General features: G+C 49.7%; 1 protein-coding gene across 1 annotated transcript in view; it reads left to right on the top strand.

Moving 5' to 3' along the window:
• Nucleotides 1-687: 687 nt before the first annotated feature.
• Nucleotides 688-21,972, top strand: part of MOB2 (MOB kinase activator 2) — a 38,871-nt gene continuing 17,586 nt past the window's right edge. Inside the window, exon 1 of the mRNA XM_040410707.1 lies at nucleotides 688-838. Coding sequence (XP_040266641.1) covers nucleotides 822-838 — 17 coding nt within the window. The 5' untranslated portion in view covers nucleotides 688-821. The remainder of the gene's footprint in view (nucleotides 839-21,972) is intronic.

The raw sequence follows: 21,972 nt of genomic DNA, 5'->3' as shown, positions 1-21,972 counted from the left end.
CGTTTTGTGGACAAGGACAGGCATTGTTACAATGGATGCGCCCCCCAAAAAAACAAAACAAAACAGATCCAATACGGATGTCATCTCAATCACCAGGATCAACTCTAACAGACACTGCAGCCGGTTTCATGGGGTTGATCCTGCTGACAGGTGCTCTTTAGCCTATGCCCCCTTGTAAGGCAAGGTAGGCGCAGCGGATTACTCTTTTTTAGCGCTCTTGAAACATAAATAGGTGGCCTTAGTACATTTGCTCCCATATGTCTCTGTGGTTGGGGGCCACATGTGCTATTGCACCAGGGGCCCACATTTATTTACTCCTGAACCCCCCACTAGGAAAGTGGGGTGACAACCAGTAAGGCCTCCATTACAGGTCTCACACTGGTTGTCAGCTATGGGATTACATATAGGCCATCACTACATAACTAGGCAGACTGCAAGTCCTGGAAAAGCCGGGTGACAACCCCTATGACAGCAGAAATGGCCACCAGATTGGTTGTCACCCAGTCTCTTCCGGTGCCATGACTCTGCAGCCTGTGGTTGTAGTGCTGCCATGGAGACTACAACTCCCAGCATGCCAGTCACCGTAGTCTGCGGCAGTGAGACAGCAGAAGAACCCCCTCCCCCACAGCTGCTGTCACCGCGCTTCCCACAATGCCCCGCGCCCGCTCTCTCTCCCGCCTCCCATGCTGCTTTGCTCGGTGACGTCGGACCCGGAAGTGTGCGTGCTGCGGGCGGTGCTGTGTTTACTTCCGCCGGAGCCGGAGCCTGAGCCGGGGAGCGGGAGACACCGAGGATGAGCTGAGCCGGAGGGGGCAGCAGAAATGGAGTGGCTTATGGGGTAAGACCGGGGGAGCTGGCCGGAGGGATGGAGCAGGTGCAGGGGGTAATGTGAAGGGCATGGGGTGAGAGGTGAGCCGGGGGCAAAGGGCTGACTGCTCCACAGGGCAAGGGGTGACCGCTAATGAGGGGAGGAGAGGATAACATGGGGGCAGTGGGTGTCACAGGGCAGCATGGAGGGTAGTGGGTGCATATAGGGCAATGGGGTGATAGCTGATGAGGGGAGGACACCATGGGGGAGTGGGTGTCACTGGGTGCACAGGGCAGCATGGAGGGTAATGGGTGCATAGAGGGTAATGGGGTGACAACTTATGAGTAGAAGACAGGACACTATGGGGGTAGTGGGTGTCACTGGGTGCACAGGACACTATGGGGGTAGTGGGTGACAGCTGTCACTGGGTGCACAGGGCAGCATAGAGGGCAATGGGGTGATAGCTAATGAGGGGAGGACACCATGGGGGTAGTGGGTGTCACTGGGTGCACAGGGCAGCATGGAGGGTAATGGGTGCATAGAGGGTAATGGGGTGACAACTTATGAGTAGAAGACAGGACACTATGGGGGTAGTGGGTGTCACTGGGTGCACAGGGCAGCATGGAGGGTAGTGGGTGACAGCTGTCACTGGGTGCTCAGTGCAGCATGGAGGGGTGACATCTATTTTGGGGGCGTCTGATCTGATAGAAGGCAGCTGTATATGGATGGTGAAGGGGCAGAATGGATGGCAGATATTTTAGGCTGATCCAGTGCCAGCAGCCCGGAGGTATAATGGGCTGACAGGTCTTTGTGATGATGAGGGTGGTTGTTCTGGGGTACAGGGGATCTGCAGGAGGTTCCTGTAGTTTAGTGATCGTGGCCTGAGCAAGAAGAAGGCTGGGGGGGGGTGAATCTGCACCTTAAAAGGCAACAACTAATGTGTCCTGGTTTATACTGGTCTGTATGATGGGCGAGTTATTTGGGGGGGTTTAAAGGAGGGCGACCTGTTATGGAATTCAGGGGTTTGGTTACTGCTGAAAACACAACGTTTGGTCTGACTTAGTGGTGCTGCGAGTGCGCGCTGTAGGACAATGCATGGCTCATACTGTAGAGGGCAGTGTGGGACTGTGGCGGAGTATTGGGGGCTATGACAGTGGGGGGGGGGGGGGGGGCAGCAGATATGTTGGGCTATATGATGTTTGCACCATATCGTGTTGTCCCATCATCTCGTGTTCTTGTGTCACTGCACCGACCCTGTCACAGCCAGAATGGGTGACGACTGGAAGTCGCCGTCTATTTTAAGAAAAATCCTATTAATAATGCAGGCCTAGCAATGGCGTGACAGGCCGGCTGCCAAGCTGCTTCTTGCTTTCTCCTCCGTCAGCACGGTTCTGGACAGCTGCATCGTCTGAGAGAGACTGGTTGCTACGGATACATTGCCTGACAACCAAAGACCGTTGTCAGGTAGCAGGTCTCCGGGAACTGGTCAGGCTCAGACAGAGAATGGTTCTGGTCAGTCCACGTTAAAGGGTCAGCAAGCTGCGGCACGCCAGCTAGGGCGAAACTACAATTCCCAATTGCCCCATTCAATTCTGAGCAGAGCAATTATGCATGCTGGGAGTTGTAGTTTCACAACGACTGGAGTGCCTGGAGGTTGCCTTACCCTTGTAGTAGAAGATACAACGTAGACGTCATTTAAAATGTGAAACTTATGAAAATGACAGCTCTCCTAAGGCAAGAGCTGCCTTGCCCGTGTCACTAGGACAACACTTCCTGTCGCTGCCCTCTTGCAGATGAGTGTTGTGATTTGGGTTGCTGGGTATCGAAATCCATCTTTTAGTTGTCCAGCAAGAAAATTCAGGAAGTCTGACCTGATGAGGAACCCATTGTCCTTGGCACAGGAAGTGTTGTCATGTGGGCGCCCGCTGCGTCTTCAGCTTCTTCTTCGATTTCTGATTGGTAGGGGTAGTCCTCGCCCAGCGATCACCACAAGGCGCATATGGTATTACATTTGGGTCACTTTCCTGCAGGTTTCCTCCTCCCTCCTGTGCGTTGCTCGCAGACAGACTTTCAGTTCCAGTGGCCATTACTTATTGACCATGCAATGTACAATGGCCGGCGCTCAGGAAATACCACGGGACTCCTCTGAGGATGTAATCAGCGCCTTATGCTTGCTTCAAACGGACTCTGTCGGCTCGGACCAGCCCCGTCCACTAGTAGTGCACCTTCCGCTGAGCTCAGGCCTGTCATTTGTATGTCTGTCCTCACTCCGGTTACCCCACTGCTCGCCCCGTAATGCATAGAGAGGCCTCCGGGAGTTAATAGGACCGCTCCCAGGTCACAGAGTCCCTTTAAACATGGCAGATTGGTACATCCGTAGTTCAGATCTGGACTGAAGTCCGTCCTTTTTACTGCATTTGATGACTTTGGATAAAACTCAGCGGCGATATTGTTGTCACTAACTGGCTCTGGTTTTCATCCAGTTGTCTGTACCCGTCACCCAGCGTTCTGTCAGATGTGACCTTGTGCGTCCTCCCAGCTCGCTGCTTGGTTGTTTGTGTCTCTCTTCTTCAGTAGTATGGGACTAAAAATCCGCAGTGGAAAAAAAATTCCTGTGATTAAATCCCCCCCCACATTTTTCAATGTATTTTCCTTTTTAAAAAAAAAAATATATTTCTCCTGTAAAATCTGCAACAGTGGCCAAACTACATTAGGTTTTTGATGCAGTTTTAACTGCCTGAAGGCATCGTATTTTGCTTACATGTGTCCCTTTTGGTGTTGCTGGGTATGGGCTCTGAGCAGAATCAGTCTCCTTCCCCCTCTGGCAGGAGACAGTCGTCCCTTCTTTCTCTCAAGGCAGAAAGCTATTTGTATTGGCTGCTCTGCCGTGATCACTATGCAGAGACACGTGACTGAGCATGCGTGTCCGCCAGCACTCGCCTCAGTAGATGGATGTGCACATTGCTATACACTGTGAACACTAGGTGGCGCCATACTTTATGTAAACGCCACACCCCTTCACTGGATCGTTTTTTTTTAGCAGCATGCCCATTGGTGTTAATTTTTTATTTTTTTTATGATTTGTGCCCATGTTTTTTAGATTGTGAGGAGATGCTACAGCAGCGTTACGATCCTGGGCGCGCTCTTCCAAGCTGGTGGCAGGTATACATTGCTCTCAGGTCTGGGATGGACAATTTGATGTTTGCCTGGTGTGCCAGGTGGTGGGAGTTGTCAATGCCTGACACTAGGACAAACCCTCTTTCTTTAGGTCTCTAAGATGCCCAGTGGTTGCATTGGCACGCTCCCTGCACTGCTGGGGGGCATTGTGTAAATGGTAAGCACTGCCCGGCAGGTAGGTGTGAGCCAGTGTGACATTCACATGGAGCCTGGCCACCGGGTGTGTCCTTATCCGTTGGGTCTATTCACACAAATGTATTTCTTGTCCATGTGCCCAACCAACCACAAAGCTGTAGTACACCAACCCACAGTGTTAAGTGGTGCCATTCACGGCACTGTTTTTCGGCACTGACCTGTGACTTTTGTCTCAGATGGTCTTCACTTGTGTGAATAAGCCCTGACGGTGGACAATCTTCGAGGTGGTCCAGTCCAACCCTGTGTTCTGCCAAGTGCCCCTCCTGCTTTACCACACCGCTAAGGCCTCTTTCACACGTGTGGTGACATCTGTGACAAGCTGGTCAGTGGTTCATCTGTGGTGACATCTGTGACCAGATGGTCAGTGGTTCATCTGTGGTGACATCTGTGACCAGATGGTCAGTGGTTCATCTGTGGTGACATCTGTGACCAGATGGTCAGTGGTTCATCTGTGGTGACATCTGTGACCAGATGGTCAGTGGTTCATCTGTGGTGACATCTGTGACCAGATGGTCAGTGTGCCCCCTGTGTGTCATCCATGTTCCATGTACACTGCTAGGCTGAAAATGACTTTCCATATCTCCTATCAATGGTTTGTGAAAATCTCGGACCAAACATGGATGACATCCAAGTTATGTCAATGGTTTTTACCGACCCACAGACTATAATGTGTGTGAGGAATCCATAATCGCAGACAGAATATGGCATGCTTCCGTTGTATCTGTGGAAAACCACTAATGTGTGAATACGCATGTAAGTCAACGGGTACGTGGTCAGTCCATGCACAGCACACGTATGTGATTCTCTTCAGTGTATACCCTGGATGTCTTAAAGGGAACCTGTCACCAGGATTTTGTGCATAGAGCTGGGGACATGGGTTTCTAGATGGCCGCTAGCACATCTGCAATACCCAGTCCCCATAGCTCTGTGTGCTTTTATTGTGTTAAAAAAACGTTTTGATCCATATGTGTCCGGAGATGAGTCCAATTTTCTGAGCGCAGCACCGCCCCGCGTCCTCCGAATCTCCTCCTTGCTGGCTGACGTCACAGAGCTGGAGCGCAGCAATCTCGCGATGCGCGAGCTAGCGCATGCGCAGTGTCGGAATCATGTTCATTCCCTGTGCTGGCATCAGCACAGGGAACGAACTACGCATGCGCTAGCTCGCGCATCGCGAGATTTCGGCGCTCCAGCTCTGTGACGTCAGCCAGCAAGGAGGAGATTCGGGGGACGCGGGGCGGTGCTGCGCTCAGAAAATTGGACTCATCTCCGGACACAGGACACATATCAGGTTCATTTGCATATTGATCAAAACGTTTTTTTTAACACAATAAAAGCACACAGAGCTATGGGGACTGGATATTGCGGATGTGCTAGCGGCCATCTAGCAGCCCATGTCCCCAGCTCTATGCACAAAATCCTGGTGACAGGTTCCCTTTAAGGTCCTACTACACCTTCAGATGAAGCAGGGGATTGTTGGGAAGGAATGCCCAACAGTTGCCTGCTCGCTAGCGGAGGAGACCGCTGCCATTACATGCAGCGATCTCCTCCGCAGTATGGACAGGAGCCATCACTCGTCCCCAGCACTGTTTGCCGGCAGCAGGTGGTGATTACACGCCACGATCTGCCGCCGACAAACGAGGATTATTGCGATTACCCGATGAAGGAACGTAAGCTGTCTGCTGGGTCGGAGGTTCTGTGGCCCTCGGATTAAAGGGTGTGTAAACGCTAAAAATCTGAAATCATTAGATCCGAGCACCTCTAGCCTTCTGTTTGGTGAACTACTCACCCTTTTACAGAAGTCCTGACGACCAGAACTTTACAAGCAGAAGGAGCAGAACCTGAGTTGTGAGGTTACAATTAGTGTTGAGCGAACTTGTGTTTTAAGTTCGGTGTCTAAAGTTCGGGTTCCGGTTATCGAAGTATCCCGTTATGGATTCCGCTACCACGGACCATAACGGAATTTAGAATCCATAACGGTATACTTCGATGACGCCGAACGTAAAACACAAGTTCGCTCAACACTAGTTACAATGGGTTTCACCATCACGATGCAGATTGTGCTTCCGTTGGACTCGTCACTTACTGCAGCTGTCGGTGTATTAAAAAAAAAAAAATAATCAATAGGCACAAGGCTAGACGCTGCAGCAAATGATGATACCGGAGTGTAGATATTGATCGGCTTTTCATTCAGGCAATAAACGTTTGCCCGTCCGGCTCTCTCATCAGAAATGTTCAAACCGTTACGGCGACTTCACGATTTAAAGGGATTTTCCTCACAGGTCCAAATAGCTAGAAATGAAGAAATAAACATAATTTCCATTTAAAGGGCGTCATGGTGGAAATGCAACATACATTCAAGGAACCTCTGCCTAGGGGCGCCCGCCCCCGCTTCACAGCAGTTCTGTCTTTATGACACTGGCTGGCCTGTTACATGTGCACTTGGCAGCTGAAGACATCTGTGTTGGTCCCATGTTCATATACGCCCACATTGCTGGGAAATGTTTTAATATATGCAAATGAGCCTCTAGGAGCAACGGGGGCGTTGCCATTACACCTAGAGGCTCTGCTCTCTCTGCACCTGCCGCGTCCACTGACAAGGCCAGGTGTGATGACGTTTCCACTGCCTGGTCCTGTCCATACAGCAGTGCGGGCACATATGAACATGGGACCAACACAGAGGCCTTCAGCTGCCAAGCGCACATGTAACAGGTCAGGTGCAAAACTGCTGACAGATGCCCCTTAAAATCCTTGTCATCTCCTTGCTCTTTCTTGAATATGGCAGCAGCACCATGACGTGTCTTACGGTGACACTTCATACGGCTTCGTTGTTAGGGTGCTCAACCAGGGACCATATGGGCTTGACATGGGGACCCGTGTCTCGTGAGGAGATGGTTGTCTTTGGATTTTTGTAGACAGGGCATAAGGCACCCTGAGATTTGGGGACAGGGAGGCGCAGCGTGCACCAGGGATGTAAAGCGTGTTGAAGCAGAGCACCCTGTACTTCTCTCCATACAAATGTTCTAATTGAGCCATGTACGCACATAATGGCTTGTATGCCCAGGGCATCTGCATGGAGATGTGCTTAATTAATTTCTGAGTACGTCAGGCAGCCGATGAGTATAGACGCGTACACCCCGCAGCCCCACCTGCTCGCCTCAATGGATTTGAGCGTAATACATGTGTTTTTCATCTGCCGTGTGTGAATTGTAACACGTGCCAGCGAAGGTCTCTTAAGGGGACTTTAAAATCTCAAAAAAACCTGAGATGCTTTTTGCACGTTCCTGGTACCATAGCGTTGAGGAAATTGTTGTGCCGGTGCCCTCCATGTTGGAGACCAGACTGAGGGGACTAGAACCATGGCTTTTCAGGTTCCTGCTCCCCAGCTAGATATGTTTGATCTGTACGTCCTGGATTGTGTGAGGACTTAACAGGAACCTTCAGGAACCCTCCAGGTACAATTGACGCACCATTATACCTAGGTCGGGGTCTTGTGCAGCGCCTGCTCAGGGTATAATGTTCTGTTAAAGAAAAGGAGGGGTTCATAGTTAATGTTGGTAATATATATGTAAATTGCTTGGTTATATTTATGTCCCAATCTCAAGCCAGGTCTTAGAGACTTAAAAGGAGGGCGCCTGCAAGATTTACTATTACGGTTGAGCAAGGGGTGCATGTCCGAGCATTTATTCCCCTGCCCCCACCCTCACGGTTCTGCTGAACTGAACTTACAGGGGTATTCCGCACAATAGGGGTTAACTATTAGATCGTGGGGTTCCTACCTCAGGGTCCACAGGGACCATGTACCCCCTGCAGCTCCCCTGAAATGAATGGAGCGGCTGGTTGCACATACGTGTGGCCCCTCCATTCATTCCTGTGGCAATGGTACTCCTATAGCTGAGGACCGCGTTCCTCTATCTCCGGAATTCCCATAGAAATAAATGGAGCAGCCGCAAGCATGCCCCACCGGCCGCTCCGTTAATTTCAGAGAACTGCAGGGGGTACGGGGCCCCTGTTCTCGTGATAGGTGGGGTCCCAGTGGTAAGACCACCACTGATCTAATAGTTATCCCCTATCCTGTAGATAACTTCTAACAACTGCAATACCCCTTTAAGCCATTATAGATCCTTATGGTGCACTAGGTTTTGGTTCAGTAGGACCGCCGAAGGTCTGGGGGGTTACATCCGGAGCCCAGATAGTTAAAATTGAGATCAACAATTGTGAATGAGGCCAAAGGGAACCTGTGCCTGGTCTGGGGGCAGCATTGTATAGAGCGAGACCGCCCGCTGGACTCCTAAAGCCAGAATGGGCAGAGATTTAAAGGGGGTTATCCTGTAAGTAATATTGATGACCTATCCTCCGCTGATCGGCGGAGGTGTCGGGACTCGGACTCCCTTCAATGTGATAATGATGACCTATCCTGAGGAATAGATAAGGAGTTATGAATAATTTCCCATTGTACTATGTATCGGTCTGCTCAGCTCCTTCTGCTCTACAAGGTGCCTGCAGGTCAGATGCCATCTTCCATGTTACAGGGTCCCTTTAAAGACTCGTGTAAAGCACTTGTTTTGAACATGTCCAAGTGCCTGAGTTGGGGCCCCGCTCTGTGCCTGGGGTCGGCCTCTGTTCATTCCCCTGCCTCATCAGCTGCCTAAATGTAAAGGTGTAGGTCCTGGATTTTAACCCCTTAGAGTTTAAGATGGACAAAAGAGAACTCTTCTGTGTACTGGACGTTGACGTTTTTAAAGGATTTTTCTGGGAGTAGAATATTGCCGACCTATCCTCAGGAGAGGCCATCAGTATCTGATTGATGGGTGTCTGACTCCGATCAGCCGTCACACTCCAGTGGGTGCTGCGGCCATGTGATGTCACGTTCATCCGTCACATGGCCTAGGCCAGTGGTGGCGAACCTATGGCACGGGTGTCAGAGGTGGCACTCAGAGCCCTCTTTGTGGGCACCCGCACCCTGGAAAAAGTCTCTAAGGTGTACCAATATGCCTTAGACCTTTCCTGCCATTCATCAGCGCAGGGCGCACTATGAACAGCACAGGCAGGCAGGCTATTATAGCTACTACATGATAAAGTACATGGAAAATATACTATATTGGACTGTAGTATTCAGATTAAAGGGGTTATCCCCATTTTCACCAAGGTAGCCCCCCTGACTTGAGCATCGGAGCAGTTCATGCTCCTCTGCTCTCCTTTGCCCTGCGCTCAATTGCGCAGGGAAAAGACATTATGTGAAGTTCCAGTGACGAACCGAGCTCTCCATAGGGCTGCCAGGCGGAGGCTTCCGCCCAACAGTGAGCCTGGTGAAGTAACTGGCACTGATGGGCTGGCTTAAGCGCTGGCCTAGCCTGTAAAACGTTTAGGGCAGCGCTAAAGCCCGGCCATCAGAGCCGGTGATGTCACCGAACACACTGCTGGGCGGAAGCCTCCGCCCGGCAGTGTGTTATTGTAAATAAAAGAGGCCTTGCCCTGCGCAGGGCAAGGGAAAGCAGCGGAGCATGAACTGCTCCAATGCTTAAGTCAGGGGGGCTGCCTTGGTGAAATTACGGGTATGTCCAGGTTCAGCTCTGAACCCGGACAACCCCTTTAAATTGCTGTGTTGGCACTTTGCGATAAATAAGGGAGTTTTGGGTTGCGTTTTGGGCACTCAGTCTCTAAAAGGTTCGCCACCATTGGCCTAGGCACAGCTCAATCCCATTCAAGTGAAACGGCCTGAGATGCAATACCAAGCACAACCACTATACTATGTATGGCGCTGTGCTTGGAGAGCTGTCTGGAGGCCGCGGTGATCACTGTCTTCAAACAGATGATCTGCCAGGTGTCGGACCCCCACCCATCAGATGTATGGATGACCTATCCTGAGGGTATGTCATCAGTATTCTGCTTCTGGAAACCCCTTTAATGGACTGCACAGGGAGGATGTCTGTGTGCGGTCCGTACATCCACTTATTTGAATGAGAAAAATGGTAAGTGCATACAATCGCCCATTGAATGGGTTCGTTCTAAACTCAAGACTTCACCTGAATGTGAACATTGCTAGTGTGAATAAGCCCTATATTGTTCTAAAGGGGCAATTTATTAGAACAGATTTGGGCAGTAAGATGCCAGGCAGCGGCACAAGGAGCATTGGGTATAAGGCCTCTTTCACACTACAGTATGTCGATTTAAGTGTTTTGCATTACGTTTTTCACTTATCCGTTGTTCCGTTTTTTTGTTTCCGTTGTGTTTCAGTTTCCGTTACGTTTTTCCGTATGGCATATACAGTATACAGTAATTACATAGAGAAAATTGGGCTGGGCATAACATTTTCAATAGATGGTTCCGCAAAAAACGGAACGGATACGGAAGACATACGGCTGCATTTCCGTATGTGTTCCGTTTTTTTTGCGGACCTATTGACTTTAATGGAGCCACGGAACGTGATTTGCGGCCAAATATAGGACATGTTCTATCTTTCAACGGAACGGAAAAATGGAAATACGGAAACGGAATGCATACGGAGTACATTCCGTTTTTTCTGCGGACTCATTGAAATGAATGGTTCCGTATACGGACCGCAAAAAACGGCCCGCAAAACGGAAACAAAAAACGGTAGTGTGAAAGAGGCCTAACTTTTTAAATGTAATTTTTTGCATGATGTTCAATTACTCTGCATTGTCTTCTGTTGGATGTGACGGTCATCGCGATGCTCCAGAGCCTCTAGTGCGGAGATAGGCAACCTGCGGCACTCCAACTGTTGAGAAACTACAACTCCCAGCATGCATGCTTCTCAGAACTCTCATAGAAGTCAATGGAGCATGCTGGGAGTTGTACCTGGAGTGCCGAAGGTTGCTGACCCCTGCTCTAGTGCATGCAGGTACATCTCTATAGAACAAGGGGATACACTTCTAGGGGTCCTCGTTGTAACTCTCCAGATCTCGGGCAGCAGCCTCCATCGTCTTGCAGGCTGGAAGGAAACCCCCTGCGGGCGCCATTGTCACCGCACAATAGCATTGTGTTTCTCTATTTGTTTTTGTGCTTCAGAGAAGCAGGAAGGGTGGCGGACTCCTGAATGCTTGGAATGGCTTTGATTCTGGGCCTGTGCAGGAGAAATCCTCTGCCCGAAATACAACAGCTGCAACGCTGTCACACCGATGGCTTCTATTGTGTCAGAAAAGATATATAGAACTGTGCAAAAGTTTGGGAAAATGCTGCAAAGTGAATGAAGGAGGGAGAAACCTAAATCTGATCACTATTCGGTGTGACCACACGTTGCCTTCAGAATCCGTTCTTCTAGGTACACGTGCACAACGTTTTTGAAGGACTTCAGCAGGGGGGTTCTCCCAGACATCTTGGATCTTCTGTGGATGTAGGCTTGTTCTCCTTTACACTGAAGATAATTCTTAGAGCTCATTCACACGGCCACATGCTGTCTGCAAAAATGCGCATCCGTTTTTTTTGTGGATTCGATGCAGACCATAGACTTTTATGGGACACTTTCTTCTGCTCCACAAAGCAAATAAAGCATGTCCTACACTTGCCAGTGAAAAATCAGGATGTGTCCCCATTGAAGTCTATGGGTCTGCAAAAATGCGGAATGCAATCAGTTTTTTTTGTGGACCTGCTGAACTGTCCTCAAAAAAATGAATAAGTCCTTAATGAGAGAGATTATATATATATATATATATATATATATATATATATATATATATATATATATATTAATATTATAATATTCTGAACAGACGAATATTTCCCATTTGGACTCCTCAGTTCAGAGCACCTGCAGCCATTTGTCTGCACCCCAGATCCTATGTTTTTGGGCCTAGTTGACTTGGCCTTGTCTCTACATCAGAGGTAAGGCTTTTAGGCCTCGTGCACACAACCGTATTTTGTATCCATGTCTGATCCACATTTTTTGCGGATTGCACACAAACCCATTCATGTCTATGGGTCTGTTAACAACATCCGTGTGTCCATTGTGCAAAACTATAGGACACGTCCTGTTCTTGGCCACTAAATGTGGATGGTCTGACCCATTAGAAGCAAAACCGGACGTGTGCATGAGGCGTAAGGCTGCAATCCTTCCATGAAGACCACTTCTGGACAGATTTCTCTAAACAGTAGATGGGGGGGGGGGGGGGGTACCTGGGTCCCAGGGTCCCACTGGTTTCTGCCAGTTCGGAGCTAATGGGACTGATGGACATTTGCCAATTTCAAAGGGAAGTAAGCCTGAGGTGTCTTTGCACTAAGAACTGGAAGACGGCATATCGGGGTCTAGAATGTGCAGAAAAATGTGGCAGCAGCCGCTATGGGTCAGTTTCCTATTCGAATTAATAGGGTTTGGGACACTTTAAAGAAAAAAAAGCTTAAAAGGGTTAGGCTTATTGCACACGACAGTATATTTTCACGGTCCGCAAAACGGGGTCCCGTTTTTCCGTGATCCGTGACCGTTTTTTCGTCCGTGGGTCTTCCTTGATTTTTGGAGGATCCTCGGACATGAAAAAAAAGTCGTTTTGGTGTCCGCCTGGCCGTGCGGAGCCAAACGGATCCGTCCTGAACTACAATGCAAGTCAATGGGGACGGATCCGTTTGACTTTGACACAATATGGTGCCATTTCAAACGGATCCGTCCCTATTGACTTTCAATGTAAAGTCTGGAGTCCCTTTTATACCATCGGATCGGAGTTTTCTCCAATCCGATGGTATATTTTAACTTGAAGCGTCCCCATCACCATGGGAACGCCTCTATGTTAGAATATACTGTCGGATATGAGTTAGATCGTGAAACCTCATTTCCGACAGTATATTCTAACACAGAGGCGTTCCCATGGTGATGGGGACTCTTCTAGTTAGAATATACTACAAACTGTGTACATGACTGCCCCCTGCTGCCTAGCAGCATCCGATCTCTTACAGGGGGCCGTGATCAGCACAATTAACCCCTCAGGTGCCGCACCTGAAGGGGTTAATTGTACTATCATATCCCCCTGTAAGAGATCAGGGCTGCCAGGCAGCAGGGGGCAGACCCCCCCCCCCCCCCTCCCCAGTTTGAATATCATTGGTGGCCAGTGCGCCCCCCCCTTCCTCCCTCTATTGTAATAAATCGTTGGTGGCACAGTGTGCGCCCCCCCCCTTCCTTCCTCTATTGTAATAAATCGTTGGTGGCACAGTGTGCGCCCCCCATCGGCCCCCCCACTCCCTCTATAGCATTAACAACATTGGTGGCACAGTGTGCGCCCCCCATCGGCCCCCCCCCCCTCCCTCTATAGCATTAACAACATTGGTGGCACAGTGTGCGCCCCCCATCGGCCCCCCCTCCCTCTATAGCATTAACAACATTGGTGGCCAGTGTGCGGCCTCCCATCTCCCCCCCCCCCGATCATTGGTGGCAGCGGGTTACTAGCAATAGTACAGTATAGATTCATACTTACCTGGGAGCTGCGATGTTCGTGTCCGGCCGGGAGCTCCTCCTACTAGTAAGTGACAGTTCATTTAGCAATGCGCCGCACAGACCCTGTCACTTACCAGTAGGTGGAGCTCCCGGCCGGACACGAACATCGCAGCAGCAGCCAGCAGCAGGTAAGTATGAATCTTCTACTATTGTACTATTGCTAAGTAACCATGGCAACAAGGACTGTAGTAGCGTCCTGGTTGCCATGGTTACCGATCGGAGCCCCAGCAATTAAACTGGGACTCCGATCGGAACTCCGCTGCCACCAATGATGGGGGAAGGGGGGGGGGGGGGAGATGGGAGGCCGCACACTGGCCACCAATGTTGTTAATGCTATAGAGGGAGGGGGGGCCGATGGGGGGCGCACACTGTGCCACCAACGATTTATTACAATAGAGGGAGGAAGGGGGGGGGCGCACACTGTGCCACCAACGATTTATTACAATAGAGGGAGGGAGGGGGGGGCGCACACTGTGCCACCAACGAATAATTACAATAGAGGGAGGGGGGGGGCCGCACTGGCCACCAACCTATTATTACAATAGAGGGGGGGGGGGGGGCCGCACTGGCCCCCAATGATATTCAAACTGGGGAGGGGGGGAGGGTCTGCCCCCTGCTGCCTGGCAGCCCTGATCTCTTACAGGGGGATATGATAGTACAATTAACCCATTCAGGTGCCGCACCTGAAGGGGTTAATTGTGCTGATCACGGCCCCCTGTAAGAGATCGAGGGGGCAGTCTTGTACACAGTTTGTAGTGTATTCTAACTAGAAGCGTCCCCATCACCATGGGAACGCTTCTGTGTTAGAATATACTGTCGGTTCTGAGTTTTCACGAAGTGAAAACTCAGCTATGAAAAAGCTTTTATGCAGACGGATCTTCGGATCCGTCTGTATAAAAAGTAACCTACGGCCACGGATCACGGACACGGATGCAATCTTGTGTGCATCCGTGTTCTTTCACGGACCCATTGACTTGAATGGGTCCGTGAACCGTTGGCCGTGAAAAAAATAGGACAGGTCATATTTTTTTCACGGCCAGGAAACACGGATCACGGATGCGGCTGCAAAACGGTGCATTTTCCGTTTTTTCCACGGACCCATTGAAAGTCATGGGGTCCGCGAAAAAAAACGGAAAACGGCACAACGGCCACGGGTGCACACAACGGTCGTGTGAAAGAGGCCTTATCCAGGGAGGCAGCAAAAATTCTAGAGGTCGCATATTTACACCTGTTGTATTGAGTACATTATTTAGTATTGTACCTTTTCGTGTACCCGTCATCTCTAGAGTCTCTCAGTTCAGGGCGTTCTTGGATTGGGAGGAATAGAGTTTCTTCTATAGGGAATTTAAAAGGGTTTTCTGACACTTAAATATTTGATCGGTGGGGGTTAGACACCCAGGACCTCCGCCCAGCGCAGGCGCCTGACAGCTCACCGTGCGCAGCGCCGTACATTTGATAGCGCTCGGCCCCATTCACTTGATTGGGCCTGAGCTGCTCCTAGGCCACATGACCGATGAATGTGACGTCACTGGCCTAGGAAATGCTGAGCGAAGGCCGCGGCGCTCACAGGAGTGACGGTGCCTTCTCAAACAGCTGATCGGCGGGGTTCCTGGGTGTCAGACCCCCCCCAACCGATCAAGTACTGATGACCTATCCTGAGGATAGATCATCAGTATTTAAGTTCCCATTAGGGTCCATTCACACGTCCACAAGTGTTTTGCGGTCTGCAAATTGCGGATCCGTAAAACACGGACACCAGCCATGTGCATTTTGCGGACCACACACAGCCGGCACTATGATAGAAATGCCTTTTCTTGTCCGTGTCTGCGGACATGAATAGGACATGTTCTATTTTTTGCGGAACGGAAACGCGGATGCGGACAGCCCACTGTGTGCAGTCCCCATCTTTTGCGGCCCCATTGAAAATGAACGGGTCCGGATCCATTTTTGTGGACGGGTGAATGGACCCTTTATGCCATAATGGAGCATTCTGCATATGAAACCAAACGCCAGCAATATGCAGTAAGGTCCGAACACATACGGTATATACAGAGGCAGAAATGGCGCCATAAGTCGCACGTGGACGCCCTTAGGCTGGGTTCACACTTGAGCGTTTTACAGCGCGTTCAAACGCGCTGTAAAACGCTCAACACATGAAAACCAATGCTTCCCTATGGCCCTGGTTCTCACTTGAGAGTTTTACAGCGCTGAAAAACGCGCTGTAAAACGCCCTACGCTCAAACAAGTACTTGAGCTTCTTTGGGGCGTTTTGACGCGCGTTTGTGGCCATAGGACATTGCAGTCAATCACACAAACGCGCGTCAAACGCGCGTTTACTATTGCAAAAAACGCGCGTCAAAAACGTGCGTCAAAAACGTGCGTTAAACGCGCATATCAAAGACGCTCAGGTCTGAACCCAGCCTTAGGCTACCTGCACACTGGTGCTGGTTTAGAAACAGAATATCTGCGCAGATTTTCGTGTGTATTTCACTGCTTTTCTTCCCCAAAATGCTCACCAAAAGCCATTTGATGCAGTTTTTGCCACAGATCTCATCCTTGCATTGCAAAAGGTGAAGCGCACACAAGCAGATTGTGATGGGGGTCAATTTTTGCACAAAAAAAAAGCCAAGTGTACGTGAGGTTTGTCTAATATATCGGCTTTGCTGGTGCTGTATGACGCTCCTGTTTTTCGCACCGTGTGCAGGTAGCCTAGTAATACGATGCGTTGTATTGTACGGACGGGCGGTCTCTATACTATTTATAACTTTTGCTCGGCTTTATAAAGTCCTAACAGCGGCTGATCTCATGGAAAAGTGGTGATTCAGAGCCGGAGCGAAGGTGTTGACTAGAGCAGATTATACTCCCTTTCCCCTCCAGCTCGGTGCGTCTGCTCCCGTCTCCCCCCCGGCTCTGCCCTTCTATATTTTGCTGCTGCAGTATTTATAGCAGGTGGGGTGTGTCCCTCCCTGCCTGGCACTGCCGCCCCTCCCTCCTGCTTCTCCAGTTTAACCCTCTGCCACCCTGCTGTGCCCCCCTGACACACACCCCTCTTAGTATGGCTGCTAGAGGGATCATGGGGGAAGACACTGGACTTTTGTCACTCCTCGCAAAGTGGCTGATAGTAGAGCACAACAGATGGCATTCAGCGGCACGGAAAGGGACCGAGCGCAGCAGGTTTCCTATGCCGATTTCAGTGCACATGAAATGCGCTAAAAATCCCGCGCCCGGTGCTGTCACCAGGATATCTGCGTTTTTCCACATTTGTCCATTTTGTCTATAATTGCATTCAGTGGGGGTCATTTATCAAGGGAATTGCAACCTGTTCAGTCGTAAAAAATGTCGTCATGGTTTTACATTGCGTTTGACAGTCGTGTCGGGGGCCATAGCAAATTTACTAACATTTACGCCTGAAAACGGGCGTAAAAAGAAGAGTAAAAACGACTCCAACCAGGGGCACGTCTAGTTTTTACTCCAGGAGTACGGGCTGCCGTAGATGCGCCTCATAGATGATGAGGGGCACGTGTCGTCATAAATGAGGAGAATCCTCTGGCAGCGCAAGGGAGAAACAAAGACTGGCGTAAATAGCTGTATTAAAGCCTGTATTACACAGCCCGATGTAGCGGACGATTGTCTGGAGGGAAGCTTTCCCTCCCGGCAATCACCTGCTCGCTATTACACGCAGCGATCTCCTCCGCAGCACGGAGAGGAGCAATCGCCATCGCTCATCACCAAGCTGTCTACTGGCTATTAGACACCACGATCTGCCGCCTGCAAACGATAATTTTTTTAACTTGTCGAAAGATTTGCATTGCCCGATGCTCGTTGATCGGGCGACAGTATTAGGCCACCTGCACACTACCGTATGGCTTTTTCAGTGTTTTGCGGTCCATTTTTCACGGATCCGTTTTTTGTTTCCGTTGTGTTTCCGTTTCTGTTCCGTTTTTCCGTATGGCATATACAGTAATTACATAGATAAAATTGGGCTGGGCATAACATTTTCAATAGATGGTTACGCAAAAAACTGAACGGAAACTGAAGCGGACCCATTGACTTGAATGGAGCCACGGAACGTCATTTGCGGACAATAATAGGACATGTTCTATCTTTAAACGGAACGGAAATACGGAAACTGAATGCACACGGAGTACATTCAGTTTTTTTTTGCGGAACCATTGAAATGAATGCTTCCGTATACGGAATGCAAAAAACGGTCGTGTGCAGGAGGCCTTACACCGCAAGATTATTTCTAATGCTCGTTAGCGACTATCTGCCGAAAAATCGAGCAGTGTAATGCAGGCTTTAGTAAATGACCCCCAGTGTCGTGAAGAACAAACGAAGGCAAACCCCGCTGTGATTTTACCTGAATGGACAGATGGCCAGTGATAACAATGCTCATGTGCATGCACCCAGTGAAGTGAGCGGGTCAGGGTTCAGGCTGGAAAAACAGACCGCACCCGCTCTGTAAAATTAGTCTATAGAGCTATCCCTTCTGGTCAGGGAATGGGGTTAAATTCGTGTGCAGATCTGCAGCAGAAATCCAAGGGTGAGCATCGGACTCCTGCAGTGGGGTCCATGTTAATGTTTTCTGCTGAGAAAACACAGCTGTGTGAACATACCCCAAGGCCTCTTTCACATGACCGATACGGATTGGCTCAGGCCCCCTGCACACGAACTTCCCCTTGCCGTATTGCAGACCGCATTTGCGGATCCGCAATATACGGGTACCGTTCCGTGGGCATTCGGCATCACGGATGCGGACCCATTCACTTGAATGGGTCCGCAAATCGGAGATGCGGAATGGAAGCACTACGGAGTGCTTCCGTGGGGTTTTGTCCCGTACTTCCGTTCCTCAAAAAGATAGGACATGTTCTATCTTTTTGCGGAACGACCGGATCGCGGACCCATTCAAGGGAATGGATCCGCTGCGGCTGCCCCACGGACTGTGCACACGTTCGTGTGCAGGGGGCCTCAGGATGCGTTCACTGAAACTCGCACCATTTGGCAAGCAAGTTCAGTCTGGTTCATTTGCGCTCAGTGTTTCAGTTTTTTCTGCGCAGGCGCAATCATTGTTGATGCGTTTTTTACGCACGTGAAAAAAAAACCCTGAAGATTTACAAAACATCTCCTAGCAACCTTCAGTGAAAAACGCATTGCATCTGGACCGCATCCAGGTTACATCCTTATGCAATGCGGTTTTCACTGAATCCCCATTCACTTCTATGGGACCAGGGCTGCGTGAAAAACGCGCTGCAATACTCTCCGAACTGATGCGTGAAAAAAAAACGCTCATGTGCACAGACCCATTGAAATGAACGGGTCAGGATTCAGTGCGGGTGCTATGTGTTCACTTCATGCATTGCGGCTGCTCTGAAAAATAGCTTGTGTGAAAGGGGCCTAACCCTAGCTTCAGAGGAGCACATTTAGGGCTTGTTCACACGACTGTTGCCCCTCCGTGCCCGTGCTGTGGACCGCAAGTTGCGGTCCGCGATGCACGGGCATCGGCCGTGGGGCTGCCGCATGCGGATCGTGACCCCATTCACTTGAATGGCGTCCGCGATCAGTCCGTTCCGTAAAAAGATAGAGCAAGTTCTATCTTTTTGCAGTGCGGAGGCACGGAATGGAACCCACGGAAGCACTCCGTAGTGCTTCCATAGGGTTCTGTTCCGTACCGCATCTCCGGATTTGCGGACCCATTCGAGTGAATGGGTCCGCATCTGTGATGTGGAATGCACATGGCCGGTACCAACTGTATGCGGCCGCAATATGACAATGGCAGTGTGAATGAGCCCTTATTCCAGGACACACGCCCCATCTGCCAGCAGTATTTCCCAGACTGGACGCTGCTCCTGTAAAGTGACCTTGCAGCATTACAATGACTTATGATGATGTGACTTACAGCCGCACAGCTGATCTGCTGAACTGTCATCACATGACACGGCGACTACAGTTCAGTAGATCGGCAGTGAGACCGGAATTCACAACTTTATAAATCGTTATATTGTTGTGAGTTCACTGCTGACACACGGAGTGCATCTCCCAGACTGAATACACTCGTCTAAGGCTACGTCTACACGACGACATTTGTCACGCGACATTTTGTTGCACTGTCGCGTGACAATTTTTATAATGGCAGTCTATGGTGTCGCACTGCAACATGCAACAGTCGCAGAAAATCCATTCGAGATTTTTCTGCGATTGTTGCGTCGCAGCATGTTGCAGTGTGACACCATAGACTGCCATTATAAATATTGTCGCGCGACATTGGTGCTACAAATGTTGCAGTGTAGTTGTGTCCTATCTGTCGCGCGACAAATGTCGTCGTGTAGACGTAGCCTTAAACTGGGAGACCTGCAGATCGTAATGGATTTTCCAGCAGATCCACAGCGATTCCACAACAGAATTCTCATGTATCTCATCTGGATCTTGTGGCTGATTTGCTGTGGATTTCACCCCCCTGCAGATTTGTGGAAATCTCATCTACTTTACTGGTACTGTATTACAGGCAGAAAATCGGCACTTAATAGGCTACATGTGGCGGTACCCTTACGGTACAATCACCCATGGTGTAAGGATGCACTCACACTGCGGAAATTTCCAAGACTGAAAATCAGTTCCATTAACCTGATTGGGGCTGGCGGAAATCCATGGGCTCGCTGCCCCGTTCAGATAATGTTCAGTTGTGGAAACTTCTGCGACAAATTCCACAGCGTGCGAGTGCACACAAACGTTTATTTTTTTCCGTTCCGTGTTTGCGGTCCCTATGCATTCACTTCAATGGGTCCGCAAAAAAAACGGAAGATACTCGTATGCGTTTCCGTTCAAAGATAGAACATGTCCTATTATTGTCCGCAAATCACGTTCCGTGGCTCCAGTCAAGTCAATAGGTCCGCAAAAAAATGGAACACATACGGAATGTACTCCGTATGTCTTCCATATCAGTTCCACAAAAACTGACCGATTTATTGAAAATTTAATGCCCGGCCCAATTTTTTTTATGTACTTACTGTTTAAACATTATTGTATGCTCCCGTTTCCAATCCGCAAAAAACGGATCACAAACGGAAACTGAACGACAAAACAGAACGGAAGCGGAAACACTACTGAAACAAAAAAACGGACCGCAAAATACTGAAAAAGCCATACGGTCGTGTTCAAGAGGCCTAAGGCCCCATGCACACAGTGGCAGGTGAACGTACATTAGATCCTTTGCTGGTACTGTAGGATGCTGGGGATTGCCGCACGTGTGAGCCTAGCCTAAATGCATGCGATTGCCCCCAGCGGAAAACCGCAGCGTTTACAGTTACAAGCAAATTGGATGAGATATCAGAAATCTTATCCACCCACTGGCGTAAGGCGTCGGTCACATCGCCTCATCATAAATTAGACGATCGAATGGCAGCATCGAGGGAGAAAACTAAGACCGCTGTAAATGTGCCCTGTTGACGATCCGGCCACTTTCCACCAAAATGCCGGCTTTGGGGTGGAAAGCACTCATGCAGGAATGCGGTCGGTTTCCATTATACTCAATGGGGTCCAGCGGTGAACTCCGGCAGGCTGATCCAATTAACACAAGTGCGGAACTACCCTTAGGTGCCGAGTTCTGTTGAAGGGACCCTGCAGAGCGCTATTCCAGTCCTGCAGCGCTTGCTCCCACCCAGAATCAGGTTGATTCATTAAGCACAATCACTGCCTCAGTGACGACCTCACCTGGTGGGTGCTGAGCCCGGACACCTGCACCCAGACCCATTCACTCTGGAGCTGTTTGCCAAGTTGCTTTCCCTTATGAGCATTAGGTGCAGCGGCTCCTATAAAGTCAGCAAGTAAGGAGCGACCCTGAGATTTATCTCCTTCATATAGTGCCTGTATGAGTGTAAGGCCAAGATTGGGAGATGTAGCAGAGCTTGCATTGTAGTGGGGCTCTGCACATTGGGAGCTCGTGATGTGTTATCTGTGGGTTTACACTCATGACTGCAGGTAAGTCTACTGCTTTCTCCATCACTGTCATAAGCCTGTTCACACAGTGCAGCTTTTATTACCACTCCAGTTTTCACTGAACTTAAAAAATGTAAAAAAGAGTTTTGATCAGTGGTGATCTGATCACTATAAAGCCTCATTCACACGTCAGTGTTTTCCCATCAGTGATTGTGATCCAAAACCAGGATCGGAGCCTCCACAGACATGAGGTATAAGGGAAAGATCTGCACCTGGTCTGTGTTTAGAGCCGCACCTGGTTTTGGATGGAAATCACTGACCGAACACTGACGTGTGAATGAGGCTCCTCTCTGCAGAAGATGCGCTCAATAGAAAGTCTATGGGGGTCATGTATCACACTCCTCTGTTTTTTAGAGTGCGATCA

Source organism: Bufo bufo, chromosome 10 (assembly GCF_905171765.1).
Source record: "Bufo bufo chromosome 10, aBufBuf1.1, whole genome shotgun sequence".
Lineage (NCBI taxonomy): Eukaryota > Metazoa > Chordata > Amphibia > Anura > Bufonidae > Bufo > Bufo bufo.
The sequence above is the reverse complement of the archived record's forward strand: the minus strand, read 5'-3'. Positions and strand labels throughout refer to the sequence as shown.